Genomic DNA, 17,418 nt, shown 5'->3' on the forward strand with positions numbered 1-17,418 from the left:
TTTGGGGACCATATTTAGAGACTAACTACCACAGTGATATAGACAGTAATGGTCACTAAGATTACAATAGTTGGAAAGGGGGAAACCTTATAGTACCTTCCCTCTAACTCAGTAGTTTTCTAGTTGACATCTTTAAACTGATCTTTTATCTTTCCAAGGTCAAAGAAAGGTAAAAAGGTACCTATTGATATTTTTAAAGGTGCCAAAGGTGAAATCGGTATGATGGGACCTCCAGGCCCACCAGGACCTTTGGGAATTCCTGGCAGGAGTGGTGTTCCTGGTCTCAAAGGTAATATTCAGGGTTTGCGGGCAGATTTATGAAAGAAAGAAAATTAAAAATTTTGCTTTACATCAATGCAGAATACTTTTATTTGACTACTTAAAAATGAGCAATGCTTTACTTGTATTTTGTTTCTAGGTGACATGGCGTTTAAGTAGTTCCTGTTTTCAGTTTGATGGCATGCTTAGTTGAATACTATGAAATATGATAAGCATTAACTCAAAATAACAACATACAGGAATTTAATTTTTTTTTTTACAGTCTGTATTTGTCAGAGAACACCAGGAGAGAGATTGTTGTTTGAGTGTAAAAGTGAGCTCGAGTTATTTGTAAACAATAAATAAGGTGCATGAGTGTTTTGGGTGGTCAGTAGCCTACCCAACTGTGTAACATGTGAATAATCTTTATATGCATTAATCCTGGATGGATGAACCTGATCTGCTGTGTCTTCCCCACACATGTTGGTTTTAGGTGATGATGGTTTGCAGGGTCAGCCAGGACTTCCTGGCCCTGCAGGAGAGAAAGGTAGTAAAGGAGAGCCTGGCCTTCCAGGCCTTCCTGGGCCAATGGATCCAGATCTGCTGGGCTCAAAAGGAGAGAAAGGGGACCCTGGACTACCAGGTGAGTGAATGCATTTATTTGAATTTTTCTCCTGGTGTGTATGAAGTTTAATTTTTATTAGCATGGAAAGTGACTTGTAATCCAGGATTAAGGCAATTAGGTATATCAAATTTTGGTAATGTAAGTTAGTTTTCACTGATTTATACTGTTTCACTGATCAACTTTTGCTTGACTATTTACTTTGTAGTTTATCTATCACAAACTATGAGACTTTAAAATAAACAGTCACTTTCAAGCCTTCCAGAAAGTAGTGTATAGAATATGATCAAGAGAAAATGGATAAACAAACAGAATTACTTGGAAAAGAGATTTCAGTGTTTGGAAAATTTCCTGGCCCTTTAAATTCTTTTTCTTAAAAACCAAATGAGGATGAGTGGTACACTGTTGTCCTGCAGATTTTTTTTTTTTTGTCCTGCAGATTTTTGATACCCATATCATACTTGATTTTTAAGTACAGTTCACTGTTATTCTAACCTAGAAGAATAAACAAATATTGGACTAAGAACAGCCAAACTCACCCCTGGGGAAGGTTGCTGAAAGTAGGTCTAGGGAACAATTGTATTATTACAGTTATTTTATTAGAAGCAAATGAGATATGAAGAATAACAGATTTTTAAAATAAAAATCCTTTATTCTTTTTATAAAACTATAACATATTCATAACAAAGCATCAGAAAATACATGAAGTAAAAGTCGCTCAGTTGTGTCTGACTCTTTGCAATCCCATGGATAGTCCATGGGATTCTTCAGGCCAGAATACTGGAGTGGGTAGCCGTTCTTTTCTCCAGGGGATCTTCCCTACTCAGGGATCGAACTTAGGTCCTCCGCATTACAGGCGGATTCTTGAGCAGCTGAACCACCAGGAGAAAAATATGAATAAGCACAAGTCAATAAATAAAACACAATCCAATCTGCATAGAATATCCTTTCAAACAACGTGGAATTTTTAAACTATGTTTATTTGCAGATTGAGGTAAGGTTTGTGGCTCTTTCTGTGTTGAAACCATTACTATTGTCAGTCCATGTATGTGTGTGAGTGTGTGTGCAGGTGTGTGTGTGTGTGTGTGTGTGTGTACATAGATGTTATAAGTTTCCCTGAGAGCAGGGCTTGGTGAGATTTCTCCTCAAACAAGAACTTTAAGACATTACTGTAATTTTGTATATAATCATGAAAGAGGCAAGGCCACCTAATTTTGTATTATTGTTAAAATGAGTTATATTTCTTGATTTACTTCTTGCAAAGCTTTTCTTTCCATTATACCTTCTGCAAAATAGTGTCAGTAAACTGTATTTGCCTTGATATAAGGTTATAAAAGATAGTTATAGAATCTAAGAGATAATGCAGAGACAGCCTGCCCCAATTCCTTCATTTTACAGTGTAAGAAACTGAGGCCCAAAGAGGAAAGTGGCTTAATTATTGAGTGCTCCGAAGTTCTTAATGGTAGCTACATTAAAAAGTGGGAGATTTTAATGAGTCCAGTGCTATTGGTTCATACTATATCAGAATATCACTGGTTCCTATATTTCATTCATATTTCAGAGTATGGATAGCTTGCTTTGCCAAATGGATTTAATGATTAATAATACCAGCCTAACTTGTCTTTCTTATACTCATCCTTGGAAGGTATTCCTGGAGTTGCAGGGCCAAAAGGTTACCAGGGTTTGCCTGGAGACCCAGGGCAACCTGGACTGAGTGGACAACCTGGATTGCCAGGACTAGCAGGTAAGTATGATAAACCACCTGTAGCAGTTGGTGGCTGATCCTGACCCTGGAACAAAGTAATCATGTATTTATCATGTGTAGTGATAATTGAAGCAACTGAGATATGGACCTCCCCTTAACAAAAATGTTGCCATTGGCACAAATGTCAACAGAAAAGACTTGTAGGATATTTTTCTTTACTCAATTTCTTCTTTTTTGTGGCCTCAGAATATACACAGAATCAGAAGTACATCCAAGTAAGGTGCTATATTTTATTTATATACGTTGTAGCATATGTAAATTAGACAGTTATCTGTTAGGAGCCTAAAGAATTCACCCTTTTCATTTTTTTACCTTCAGACAAGTTAATCATTAAACCATGTAAAACAGATGACTACCATTTCTAGTTTTAAAAGTTTCTAGGAGTAAGAATTTCACAACCTTCATTGGTAATGTTTTATAGCATTAATCACTCTTACAATAAATGTGGATTTTTTAATTTCTAATAAAACTTTTTATTGCTGCTGCTTAAACCATTTTTTTTTTTTGGTTGGACCCCTAAACAATAAAGAGTGGCTGGTTACCATCCTCCTAAGAGCCCTTTAGATCAGTTATTCTGCTCTGAACTGTATACTATATTATCTTAATGTAGTTGGAAGAATTATCTCCGTATCTATCTTTCATATACTTTGCATTCTTTCCCAAGTGAGAAGACAGTGTGAAAGAAAAAATAAAAGCAAATAATGTTGAAGGCAACATTGTGATCCTTGGAAAATACCTAGGTGACACCACAGAACTGAAGTATCTAAGCTCTGGGAAGAATGCAAACACAGCAGCCATGACTGAACACAGTAGCCATGACTGTTGGGGGAAGATAGTCCAGTACATCTCCATCAACTCTTACCTAACCCTGGCTTAATGTGCCAAAGGTGTATGTATCATGACAGGTTACCACTTTCCTCTTCTGGTTGCACATGATAAGGCTTTCAATGGGAAAGCTTCTGAATCTTTTTAAAAGACTCTCTTTAAATTGGATTTATCTGTGATAAATATGGTAAGGTAATTATATACATATGACAGATAAGACTTCAAGTGTTTGGAATAGTTTTAGGGCAAGAAACAAGATGTCCTGGTGATAGTTATATGTGTACAACAAATAAGACCAGTTAATTGGAGTAGTTTTAGGGCAAGACACAAGATTCTTGCATTTTTAAATAAATGTGTATTGGGAGCCCTCTATTGCTGTGATTATATTGTAATATGTTCCTAAGGAGATTTCTTGATAATTTTTGCCTATCTTATGTCCAGTTAGATCTGTAGAACTTTATCATATATTAAGATTTGGTCCATTCAGCCTCATGCTTTCATTTTAATTACGACCCATTCCAGGAAACCAAGCAACCATAATATTGCTGACTTGTCTTAATTTTAAACAATTTGACTTTTCTAGGTCCCAAGGGTAACCCTGGTCTCCCTGGAATGCCAGGACTTACAGGACCTCCTGGACTGAAAGGAAACATGGGTGATATGGGTTTTCCAGGTGAGTGATGAAAATCTCCCAGATATTTAGTTCCATTAATGGAAGATGGTTGACTATCTTTGTTATCAGAAAAGAAACTGTTGTTGACAGAGTCAAACTGAGGTGATAACTAAAGTAGTCAGTGGGTAGAGCTCTCTCATTACACAAGTATTTGAAGTAGGAATTGAGAGACAGAACTTTAGAAAGAATTCACAAACTTACATTTTTTTCTCCAACTATACCCCCTTTCAACCCACTCCAGTATTCTTGCCTGGAGAATCCCATGGACACAAGAACCTGGCAGGCTACAGACCATAGGGTCACAAAGAGACTGACATGACTGAAGCGACTTAGCATGAACACATACTCCCTTTCACTTAAACTTCCTTTAAAAATAGGCTTTTATACAATTCTGATTATAAAGCTCTTTATTATATAAATCAGACTTTGTGAAATTCTTTTTAAAAATCTTTTTGTGTGGTCATGTGCATTATATATATCCTATACAATATTTTGTAAAAGATTGCATGTTATGTGTTTTTAACAGGCCCACAGGGTCCAAAAGGGTCTTTCGGACCTCCTGGAGTTCCTGGACAACCTGGCTCCCCAGGACTACCTGGACAGAAAGGAGAAAAAGGTGATCCTGGTATTTCAGGCATTGGTCTTCCAGGTCTTCCTGGCCCAAAGGTAATCCTACTCAGGTATATGCCTGAGCAGATATGACTTTTCTTTAACACTGTGCTTGCTCCTAATTCTTCCTTAAACTATAGTGTGATATAGTATAGTGTGACATGAATCTCTGGGCAAGAAATTCATCCTTTCTCTTTTATATTGTAAGGAGATTTGTTTGTTTTTTTATTTTATTTTATTTTATTTTTAAACTTTACAATATTGTATTAGTTTTGCCAAATATGGGGAGGGAGGAGGGAGGAGGGTTCAGGATGGGGAACACAGGAGATTTGTTTTAGAGTTTGCAGCCAATCCAAAGAAGGATGAAGGGGGGATCTTTCTGATTTCTTTATTTTCTCTCTATCTTGCTCTTTGAGTATGTTTCAATAACTGAAAGGCATATTTCTGCCTAGTTTTGGTTTTCCTTTCCCTTTTAGTGATGGAGTTGTTGGTCTTTGTCCTAATATTATTATCAACTAACTTGAAGAGGCTTACAAGCAAAGTAACTTATAAAATTAATGAAAGTGAAATAGTATTCTTAAATGCATGTATGAAGTGGTTCTCCGAAACAGTTTTACATATCCCTCTATGCCGCTAGTCACTGTGAAAACTTTGGTGTTATTTCTCAAGGGATCAAATTTAGAACTTGTTTAAGAATCACTGAACTTTCAAATATTTGATAACTGCTTAATTCCATGTAAAAGGGTAGTAATTCCTATTTGCAGAAGTATTTTATAACTAACCAAGATGCGTCCATTGTCTATTATATACATTGCAAGTGTCTTCTCACAGTGAATTGTTTGTCTCATAATGGAGAAGGCGATGGCACCCCACTCCAGTACTCTTGCCTGGAAAATTCCATGGATGGAGCAGCCTGGTAGGCTGCAGTCCATGGGATCCCTGAGAGTCAGACATGACTGAGTGACTTCACTTTCACTTTTCACTTGGAGAAGGAAATGGCAACCCACTCCAGTGTTCTTGCCTGAAGAATCCCAGGGGCAGTGGAGCCTGGTGGGCTGCCGTCTATGAGGTCACACAGAGTCAGACACGACTGAAGCGACTTAGCAGCAGCAGCAGCAATGATGTTCAATCATTCAGTTACAACACAAAACTTGAGAGTATTAGAAAAGTAATTGTGGAATTAGTGAAAGCTCTCACTGAGATAAGAATTCATTGAATAATATTTTTAAGATAATTTCTTGTTAATAGTATGCAAAAGGCTATATTTTGATTGCCTAGTCAACTTATTGCAAGAAGTAATCAAGAGAAATTTCTGCTTATTAATTACAGATTAGCAGTATAGAGCTTAAATTTTTCTTTTCTATATGTTGTGTGAGGTGAGGAACTATATATTTTTCCCAAATAAATTATCCGTATAACTTAAAACCATTTGTTACAAACTCCATTCTTTACTCATTGATTTTAAATTTCATTTAAAAAATTTTATAAATATGTTTATCCATATTTTTTCTAGACTGAGCGAATTTTAGCATCCATATAATGGAACCAAAATGACCATAACAAATCATCTCTGAAATTGTAATAAATTCAGCAGAAAAACATGTTTCAGTTAGCCAGTGTCCACAATGTATTCAACTCTCTAAGTAAGATGCTAACTCTTAGTTTTTCTATGCAGCCTACAAATGTATTTCAATAAGCAAATTCTACACTAAGCTTGGATACTTGCAGAGTTGATAAAACCAGGAAGTCATGTATTTGAAGTATTCTGTTGTTTCTTTAAGATGGTATTATTTTATCTTAAAATGATGACACATTTAAAAAATAAGATCTTACACTCAGTTCTAATAGATGCAGGCAGTCTTTGCTTTGTACAGTCTGACATGCCAAATTTGTTACCACAAATTAGTTAAATGACATCAGTCCACAACAATACAGATCAAGTTTAAGTCACCATGATATATTAGTCTTCAGTCCCTAAACCACTATGTAAAGAACTACTGTGCATCATGATCAGTGAGCAGTCATTTCACTTCTTTCAAATTCTGTCAGTAATTAGTCACTGTGAATCTGTTTTCCCATCATGCATTGACAGCAAAGCAATGTAGGTGTGTTGCCTCTGTCTCTCATTGACAAACCAACTTGAAATTTAACAAAAGTGAATAATCAAAGAGAAAACTGATCAACAGTGATGAAAGTGCAGTTTAAAAAAGGAAAGGTAATAACACTGGAAGTGAAATTTATATCTAATGTAGATGTAATTAGAGACGAAATAGCCAACCAAAGAAATGTTTACATTGCCACCATTTTAGAGACTTCAGATGTGCAGCCAAGAAAGCTAGTGAAGACTAAATGATCAACATATGAACTTGACTGTCTTTATATATGTAACTGATGTGAAGAGGATTTTAATGTTATGAGAAAAACTTTTAAAGGTCATAGAATCATGTTTTTCCCATTGATTTTTTAAAATCTTGTTACATGGTTTCATCTTACATTTTCATTTTTGTAGTCCCATACTATTGAGCAAAATGAGGACTTCCTGCCTATTACTGTAAAAGAAGAGTAGAATAAAAGTTTCAGGAACATGATAGTATGATCAGGAGATGTCAAGCATAGAAAAAAAATCCTGTAATTAGTGAGTTGTTAAGAAGTAAGGATAAAGTGGTAAAAGGTCAGATGGTACTTTGTTTTACAAATGACACACTTTATAAGAGAGTGTCCTTGTTAGTCAAAAAGTATAATTAATATAAGTACACTGAAAACCCTGGACAGAGAATTAATAGGCAGAAGCTTGAGTCCTGAGTCTGTCTGAATGACCTTGTAAGTCACTTAATTCTTTTCTATCTTCATTACTTTGTCAGTAAAATAGAAAGAAGAATTATATAACCTATTACACAGAGATATTGTGAGGTTTCAACTAGATTAAAAAACACTTTATAAAGTATTCTATACATAATCTTTGTGAGATGAGAGAGGTGGACTAGATAGTATCTAAGATTTCTATAACTTTTATATTTAATGACTATATTCTTTTAATGTGGCATAATGTTTCTAGCTCCCATTACTCCTTCTTAAAATCCAATCATACTATAGACAGAACAATTCTTGTTATAATCCTAGATAGATTTTTTTGACAAGCAGAAAATCTTAGAAGAAAACATATCCTATGACCTTGGGTTAGGATAATTATATCTTAAACATGGCACCAAACACACAAGCAAACAAAGAAAAAGAAATAAATTGAACCACATTAAAATATTATGCTGCAAATGATAATGTCAAAAAGTGAAAAGACAACCCAGAGAAAGGGAGAAAATATTTGCAAATGATATATCAGACAAGAGATTTGTATCCAGAATTTATTTTTTAGAAAACTCTGATTCAATAAGAAAGTAGACCAATTTTTAAATGGGCAAAGTCAATCAGGCCTAACAGGCTTATACAGAACATGCCACCCCAGTTATTAGAGAAATGCAAATCAAAACTACAGTGAGATATCACTTCACACCAGCCAGAATGGCTATCATCAGAACAGGCCATCTCACAACATCAGAGTGTACAGCTTTTTTCAAGTGCACAAGAAACATTCTTCAGAACAGAGCATACATTAGGCCACAAAATAAGTCTTAATAAATTTTAAAACATTGGAACCATACAAAGATCCTTTTCTAATTACATTAGATTGTAAACAGCAAAAGGAAAGCTGGAAAATTCACAAATATGTAGAAATTAAAGGACATACTCTTAACAACCAGTGGGGCAAAGATGAGGACACAAGTGAAATTAGAAAACATCTTGAGACAAATGAAAACACAAAATTCCAAAACTTATACGAGCCAGCAAAAGTAATGTTAACAAGGAAATTTATAGTGTAAATGCTTGCATTAAAGAAGAAAGATCCTAAATCAGAATTTAGCATTACACCTTCAGGAACTAGAAAAAGAACAAACTCAACCCCAAAACTGGTAGAAGGAAGGAAATCATAAAGATTAAAGCAACAATAAATAGAGTAGAGATTAAAAAGAATAGAGAAAATGAATAAAACCAAGAGGTTGTTCTTTCAAAAAGATAAACACAATTGAAAAACATTCAGCTAGACTGGCTAAGAGAGAGAGGACTCACATACTTAAAATTAGAAATGAAAGAGGGCACATCACCACTAAATTTACAGAAATAAAAAAGAGAGTACTGTGAACAAGTGTACAATAGCAAATTGGATAACTTTGAAACAGACAAATTCCTAAAAACATACAATTTACCAAGGCTGCATGATAAAGAATAGATTTTTCTGAATAGACCTATAGTTACTAAAGATTTTAGCTTCCTTGGGTGGTGAAGGATACCATGGGGCCTATTATGTTACAAACGTAGTTCATAATATTTTTCTCTAAGTTGATCACCTTTTCTCTAAATTCATCACCTTAACATGTACTTTGAATCCCGTGTACCATATTTTGGCCTACTCAAGCAACTTTGAGCCATTATTTATCAATTTGTCCCTATTAGCTTAAAATTTCACTACCTGGGAGAGGTAAGTAGCATGCAGACTTGAAGATATTATTTTATACTGCCTTTGCTACATCATTTAGTAAAATGTTAACTACGAGTATCTCTGCATTCACTCTTTAGTATCCCTATCATTAATATTTCCTAACTAAAGAAGAACTTATGTATGGCTTGGTTCATCGTATCTTTAATCTGCAAATATAAATTTAACTGTAAAAATTTAATAATTATGTGGGAACCACAGCTTCCAAATGATTGGACTATTATTGTAATACTCTTCTTGCCATAAAACAAAGTATGGTTTTTATTCTTTCTCATCAAATATTTTCAGCTTATCCTATTTTTTTTTCCCTTACTGGCAGTGCTTCTTCAATATTACAATGGAACACAATAACAAAGAGTATTAGCTATTTCACCAACTTTGATGTCTTCTATTTTGTGTATTGGGGTCAGCATGGTATTTTATTCCAAGTCTTAAGTTATTGCATGGAATGGAAGGGAGATCCTGTTATTAAGAGATAGTAGAGAATGACTATGATCTAAATGCTCTTAGTTTACCAATTTGAATTTTAAAAGCAAAAAAAGTTATCAACCTGACAAGTATTTCTACATGGACTGCCTGTTATACCACACAGTGATCTTGAAAGCAGTTCTAGTTTCAGGCTTGTTAAAAAGCATTCTATTGTATGTTCTTGCCTCCTTTGTCAAAGATAAGGTACCCATTGTTGTGTGAGTTTATCTCTGGGCTTTCTTTCTTCTTCCATTGGTCTATATTTCTGTTTTTGTGCCAGTACCATACTGTTTTGAGGACTGTAGCTTTGTGGTACAATCTGAAGTCAGGAAAGTTGCTTCCTCCAGCTCCATTTTTTCTTTCTCAAGATTGCTTTGACTCTTTGGGGTCTTTTGTGTTTGCATACAAACTGAATTTTTTTTGTTTTAGTTCTGTGAAAAATACCATTGTTAGTTTGATAGAGATTGCATTGAATCTGTAGATTACTTGGTTAGTACATTCATCATCACAATATTGATTCTTCCATTCCAAGAACATGGTATATCTCTCCATCTGTACACCCTCTTCAGTAAGTGGTGCTGGGAAAACTTGGCAACAACATGTAAAAGAATGAAACTAGATCACTTCCTAACATCATATACAAAAATAAACTCAAATTAGATTAAAGACTTAAATGTAAGGCCAGAAACTATAAAGCTCTTAGAGGAAAACAGGCAGTACACTCTATGACATACATCACAGCAAGATCCTCTTTTACCCACCTCCTAGAGTAATGGAAATAAAAATAAACCAATGGGACTTAATTAAACTTAAAAGCTTTTGCACAGCAAAGGAAACAGCAAACAAGATTAAAAGACAACCCTCAGAATGGGAGAAAATAATTGCAATTGAAACAACTGACAAAGGATTAATCTCCAGAATATATAAGCAGCTCATACAGCTCAACATCAGTAAAACAACCCAATCAAAAAATGAGCAGAAGACCTAAACAGACATTTCTCCAAAGAAGACATACAGATGGCTAAAAAAACACTAGAAAAGATGCGCAGCACTGCTCATTATTAGAGAAATACAAATCAAAACTACAATGAAGTGTCACCTCACACCAGTCAGAACGGCCATCATCAAAAAATCTACAAACAATAAGTGCTGGAGAGGGTGTGGAGAAAAGGGAACCCTCTTGCACTGTTGGTGGGAATGTAAAATGATACAGCTACTATGGAGAACAGTATGGAGATTTCCATAACAAAAAAAAACCTAAGAATAGAACCACATGACCCAACAAATCACACTCACTGGGCATATACCCTGAGAAAACTATAATTGAAAGAGACACATGTACTCCAGTGTTCATTGCAACACTATTTACAATAGCTCGGGCATGGAAAAAACCTAGATGTCCATTGACAGATGAATGGATGAAAAAGTTGTGGTACATATATACAATGGAATATTAACCATAAAAAAACACACATTTGAGTCAGTTCTAATGAGGTAGATGAACCTAGAGCCTGTTATCCAGAGTGAAGTAAGTCAGTAAGAGAAAAATAAATATCGTATATTGATGCATATATATGAAATCTAGTAAGATGGTATTGATGAGCCTATTTACAGAGCAGCAGTGGAGATGCAGACATAGAAAACAGACTTGTGGACACAGTGGGAGGACAGGGTGGGATTAATTGAGAGAGTAGCATGGAAACATATACATTACCATATGTAAAACAGATAGGCAGTGGGAATTTGCTATAGTACACAGGGAGCTCGAATCGGGTGCTCTGTGAGGGGAAGGATGGTGTGGGAGGGAGGTTCAAGAGGGAGGGGACATATGTATTATACCTATGGCTGATTCATGTTGATGTATGGCAGAAACCAACACAATATGAAAAGTAATTATCCTCCAGTTAAAAGTTTTAAAAAATGGCTTTCTAGTCTTATAGTGCTACTGTATTTGTTAGTTTCACAATGTTAAATTTGACTCATCAGGGGTGATATATATTCCATTTTCAGTTATATGAAAGCTCCCAACAAACAAAAGTCTAGAACCAGATAGTGTCATTGGCGAGTTCTACCAAAAGTTTAAAGACGAATTAATACCAATCCTTCTCAAACTCTTCCCAAAAATTAGAGGACAAAGGAACATTTCCAAATTAATTTTATGAAGCCAGCATTACCCTGATACCAAAATCACACAAGGACGCCACAAAAGAGAAAATTACACTAGTAAACATAGATGAAAAAATCCTCAATAAAATATTAGTAAACCAAACTCCAATGCATTAAAAGGATCATACACCATTATTGAGAGGAATTTATTCCAGAGTCACAAGGATGGCTCAACTTCTGTAGATCAAGCAATATGATACACTACATTAACAAAATGAAGGATAAAAATCATATGATCCTCACAATAGATGCAGAAAAGCATTTGAAAAAAAATGCAACACCCACATATTTAAAAAAAAAAAAAAGCAAAGTAGACATATAGTGAACATACCTCAGCATAATAAAGGTCATACAAGATAAGCCCACAACTAGCATCATTCTCTGGAGAAGGCAATGGCACCACACTCCAGTACTCTTGCCTGGAAAATCCCATGGACGGAGGACCCTGGTGGGCCGCAGTTCATAGGGTTGCTAAGATTTGGACACGACTGAGCGACTTCACTTTCACTTTTCACTTTCATGCATTGGAGAAGGAAATGGCAACCCACTCCAGTGTTCTTGCCTGGAGAATCCCAGGGACGGGGGAGCCTGGTGGGCTGCCGTCTGTGGGGTCACACAGAGTCGGACACGACTGAAGTGACTTAGTAGCAGCAGCAGCAGCAGCAGCAGCAGCATCATTCTCAGTGGTGAAAACTTGAGAACTTTTCCTCTAAGATTAGGAACAAGCAAGGATGCCCACCCTTGCGCTTTTATTCAACATAGCATTGGAAGTCCTAGCCAGAGCAATTAGGCTAGGAAAAGAAGTAAAAAGCAATCAAATAGAAAAGGAAGAAGTAAAACTGTTCCTATTTGCAAGTGACATATTATATATTTAAAAAACAAAAAACTATCAGAATAAACAAATTCAATTTGTAGGACGCCAAATAAATATTTTAAGAATCTGTTGTGTTTCTATACACTAATCGAATTAGCAGAAAGAAAACTTAAGAAAACAATTCCATTTATCACTGCATTAAAAAGAATAAAAGATCTAGGGATAAATTTAACAAAGGGACCTATCCACTGAAAACTGTAAGACATTGATGAAAAAATTGAAGCAGACACAAACAAAAGTAAAGATATTCCATGCTTATGGATTGGAAAAAATAATATTGTTAAAATGTTCATTCTACCAAAGCAATCTATAGATTCACGGCAATCCCTATAAAATTCCAATGACATTTTTCACAAAATAGAACAAATAATCCTAAAATTTGTATGGAATCATAAAAGACCCCAAAATAGCCAAAGACAGCATTAAGTCATGTCCAACTCTTGCAACCCCATGGACTGTAACCTGCCAGGCTTCTCTGTCCATGGGATTCTCCAGGCAAGAATACTGGGGTGGGTTGCCATTTCCTTTTCCAGGGGATCTTCCCAACCCAGGAATCGAACCCAGGTCTCCAGCATTGCAGGCAGATTCTTTACTGACTGAGCTATGTGGGAAGCCCCCAAAATAGCCAAAGCGATAGAAATGTACAAAACTGGAGGCATCATACTCCCTGATTTGAGACTATATTTCAAACCTATAGTAATCAAAACAGGATGAAAACTATACTTTCAGGGATCATTTCTGTCGTTTGTTACTAGAGAAGTTTCTCTGAATGTGTGGACTACCCAAAACCACAAGGAGGAGGCACAGCAGTCTCTCCTGAATATGAAGCCAGCTGTTGGTGTTGCTCCTGCAACTGCCATTAGTCACTGATGATTGTTCTCTTCCTTTGGGAGAGTAAGAGGGAAAGAACGTTGTCTGAGCTGAAATAAAACAAGCAGTATGGAATTCACACAAAATGGATGCATAGATCAATGGAGCAGAATAGGTGTCCCAGAAATAGACCCAGGCATGTATGGTCAATTAACTTATAACAGAGAAGCCAAGATTATAGAGTGGAGAAGGGACAGTCTCTTCAATAAATGGTGTTGGGAGAATTGGACAGCCACATGCAAAAAAAGAGGAAGAAACTGGAGCATTATCTTACATCATACACAAAAATCAACTCAAAATAGATCAAAGATTTGAACATAAGACCTGAGACCATAAAACTAAAAGAAAACACACATAGTAAACTCCTTGACACTGGTCTTAGCCATGAGCTTTTTAACTGGACACCAAAGCGGAGGCAACAAAAACAAGAAGAAATAAATTAGTGGGATTACATCAAACTAAAATAGTTCTGCACAGGAAAGGAAACCAACAAAATGAAAAGACAAGCTACTAAATGGGAAAAAAATTTCCAAGTCATACATCTGATTAGAGGTTAGTATCCAAAATATATAAAGAACTCAAATAACTCAATAACAAAAAACCAACCTGATTAAATAATGAGCAGAGAATCTGAACAGACATTTTTTCTAAAAAGGCATACATATGGCCAACAAGTACATGTAAAGGTTCTCAGTATCACTAATCATCAGGAAAATGCAAATCAAAGTCATAATGAGATCTCACCTCATACCTTTTTGAATGATTATTATCAAAAAAAAAAAAAAAAAAAAAACAAGTGCTGGCAAAGATGTGGAGAAAAGGAACCCTTGCCTCCTGTTGGTGGGACTGTAAATGCGTGCAGCCACTATGGTAAACACTACCAGGGTTCCTCGTAAAGTTAAAGATAGAACCACACCATGTGATCCAGCAGCGCCCCTTCTGGGTATTTATCCAGAGAATAACTGGAAAAGATATTTGCACTCCTCTGTTCATTGCAGTATTATTTGCAATAGCCACGCTGTGGAAGCAACCTAAATGTCCACTGGCAGATGAATGGATAAAGAAGTAGCGTATAAAAAAGAATGAAATCTTGCTATTTGTGATAACTTAGATGAACCTTGAGGGTATTATCCTAAATGAAATAAGTCAAAGACAAATACCATATGATATCATTTATACGTGGAATATAAAACCAAATAAACAAAAACCAAGTTCATGGGTACAGAGAATATATTGGTGGTTGCTAGAGGCAGGGGTGGGTGGAGGTGGGTGAAATAGATGAAAGGGGTTAACAAGTACAAACTTCTAGCAATAAACTAAGTAAGTGATGGGCATATAATATACAGTATGGTGATTATAGTTACAATTCTATACTGTATATTCAAAATTGTTTAAAACTTTTCATCACAAGAACAAAAGTTGTATAACTATGTGTGGTGATTAGTATTAACTTACCATGATGATCATTTCATAATATATATGAATACTGAATCATTATGTTGTACACTTGAAACTAATATGTCAATTATATCTAAATTTTAGAAGAATTATATCAAAGCTTGATATTAGAATAAATGTAGATACTTATGGTTTAAGTATATTTAAGTCATGCCTTCATCTCACAAGCTAGTAAAGTAATGCTCAAAATTCTCTAAGCCTGGCTTCAGCAATATGTGAACTGTGAACTTCCAGATGTTCAAGCTGGTTTTAGAAAAGACAGAGGAACCAGAGATCAAATGGCCAACATCTGCTGGATCATCGAAAAAGCAAGAGAGTTCCAGAAAAACATCTACTTCTGCTTTATTGACTATGCCAAAGACTTTGACTGTGTGGATCACAATAAACTGTGGAAAATTCTGAAAGAGATGGGAATACCAGACCACCTGACCTGCCTCTTGAGAAACCTATATGCAGGTCAGGAAGCAACAGTTAGAACTGGACATGGAACAAGAGACTGGTTCCAAATAGGAAAAGGAGTATGTCAAGGCTGTATATTGGCACCCTGCTTATTTAACTTATATGCAGAGTACATCATGAGAAATGCTGGACTGGAAGAAGCACAAGCTGGAATCAAGATTGCTGGGAGAAATATCAAGAACCTCAGATATGCAGATGACACTACCCTTATGGCAGAAAGTGAAGAGGAACTAAAAAGCCTCTTGATGAAAGTAAAAGAGGAGAGTGAAAAAGTTGGCTTAAAGCTCAACATTCAGAAAATGAAGATCATGGCATCCAGTCCCATCACTTCATGGCAAATAGATGGGGAAACAGGGGAAACAGTGTCAGACTTTATTTTTGGGGGCTCCAAAATCACTGCAGATGGTGACTGCAGCCATGAAATTAAAAGATGCTTACTCCAATACAGTATACTAACGCATATATATGGAATTTAGAAAGATGGTAACAATAACCCTGTATACGAGACAGCAAAAGAGACACTGATGTATAGAACAGTCTTATGGACTCTGTGGGAGAGGGAGAGGTTGGGAAGATTTGGGAGAGTGACGTTGAAACATGTGAAACGTCATGTATGAAAAGAGGTGCCAGTCAAGGTTCAATGCACGATGCTGGATGCTTGGGGCTGGTGCACTGGGACGACCCAGAGGGATGGTGTGGGGAGGGAGGAGGGAGGAGGGTTCAGGATGGGGAACACATGTATACTAATTAAATAATTTTCTATTAAAGAAAATAAATAAATAAATAAATAAAACAATCTAAAAAAAAAAAAAGATGCTTACTCCTTGAAGGAAAGTTATGACCAACCTAGATAGCATATTCAAAAGCAGAGACATTACTTTGCCAACAAAGGTCAGTCTAGTCAAGGCTATGGTTTTTCCAGTGGTCATGTATGGATGTGAGAGTTGGACTGTGAAGAAAGCTGAGTGCCGAAGAATTGATGCTTTTGATCTGTGGTGTTGGAGAAGACTCTTGAGAGTCCCTTGGACTGCAAGGAGATCCAACCAGTCCATTCTGAAGGAGATCAGTCCTGGGTATTCATTGGAAGGAATGATGCTAACGCTGAAACTCCAATACTTTGGCCATCTCATGCAAAGAGTTGACTCATTGGAAAAGACTCTGATGCTGGGAGGGATTGGAGGCAGGAGGAGAAGGGGACGACAGAGGATGAGATGGCTGGATGGCATCATCGACTTGATGGACATGAGTTTGAGTAAACTCCGGGAGTTGGTGATGGACAGGGAGGCCTGGTGTGCTGCAGTTCATGGGGTTGCAAAGAGTTGGACACGACTGAGCAACTGAACTAACTGAACTGAAGTCATGCCTAGCTTTTGCCGAGAATATTACATAGACTAGAATTTTCCCTTCTCAGAATGATTTACAGGATTCTTGGCCAGTTTGTTGATTTTCTGAGTGCTCTCTTCTTTTTCACATCTTGCATATATTTTTTTGAAACTCATTATTTTTTCTGCAAGTGTATAAATAATAAAAGCTTAGATGAAACTTAAGCAAGAAAATTTTAGTCCTTTTCAGAAGTTTTAGTGAAATATTTCCTTTCTTTTTTACAATTTAGTTGGTTTGAAGGAGTAAGCCATAGGGTGGTAAGAAGAACTGTATTAGGAAACAAGTACTGGTTGAAACTGCAATATGGGGTTTTTTGTAGAATTTAACATACTTCATTATAAATAATCAAAAGTTTGTCTACTGCCTTGTATGTTTACCACTAGCAGGATAATGTTATTTTCTTCTTGTTTTTTAATTTTGATATATAAATATCATTGGT

At 36.0% G+C, this 17,418-nt stretch overlaps 1 protein-coding gene and 1 non-coding gene across 2 annotated transcripts in view; both read left to right on the forward strand.

The window, feature by feature from the left end:
- COL4A5 (collagen type IV alpha 5 chain) overlaps window positions 1–17,418 on the forward strand; it is a 254,556-nt gene that overhangs the window by 204,806 nt on the left and 32,332 nt on the right. The window contains exons 32-36 of the mRNA XM_005910838.2: window positions 200–289; window positions 752–901; window positions 2,526–2,624; window positions 4,054–4,143; window positions 4,670–4,809. Coding sequence (XP_005910900.1) covers window positions 200–289; window positions 752–901; window positions 2,526–2,624; window positions 4,054–4,143; window positions 4,670–4,809 — 569 coding nt within the window. The remainder of the gene's footprint in view (window positions 1–199; window positions 290–751; window positions 902–2,525; window positions 2,625–4,053; window positions 4,144–4,669; window positions 4,810–17,418) is intronic.
- On the forward strand, window positions 13,523–13,733 carry LOC138986582 (small nucleolar RNA U3). Its single transcript, XR_011463390.1, has one exon. It is a non-coding gene; the product is annotated as a small nucleolar RNA U3 (small nucleolar RNA).

This window comes from Bos mutus, chromosome X, assembly GCF_027580195.1.
Source record: "Bos mutus isolate GX-2022 chromosome X, NWIPB_WYAK_1.1, whole genome shotgun sequence".
Classification (NCBI taxonomy): Eukaryota; Metazoa; Chordata; class Mammalia; order Artiodactyla; family Bovidae; genus Bos; species Bos mutus.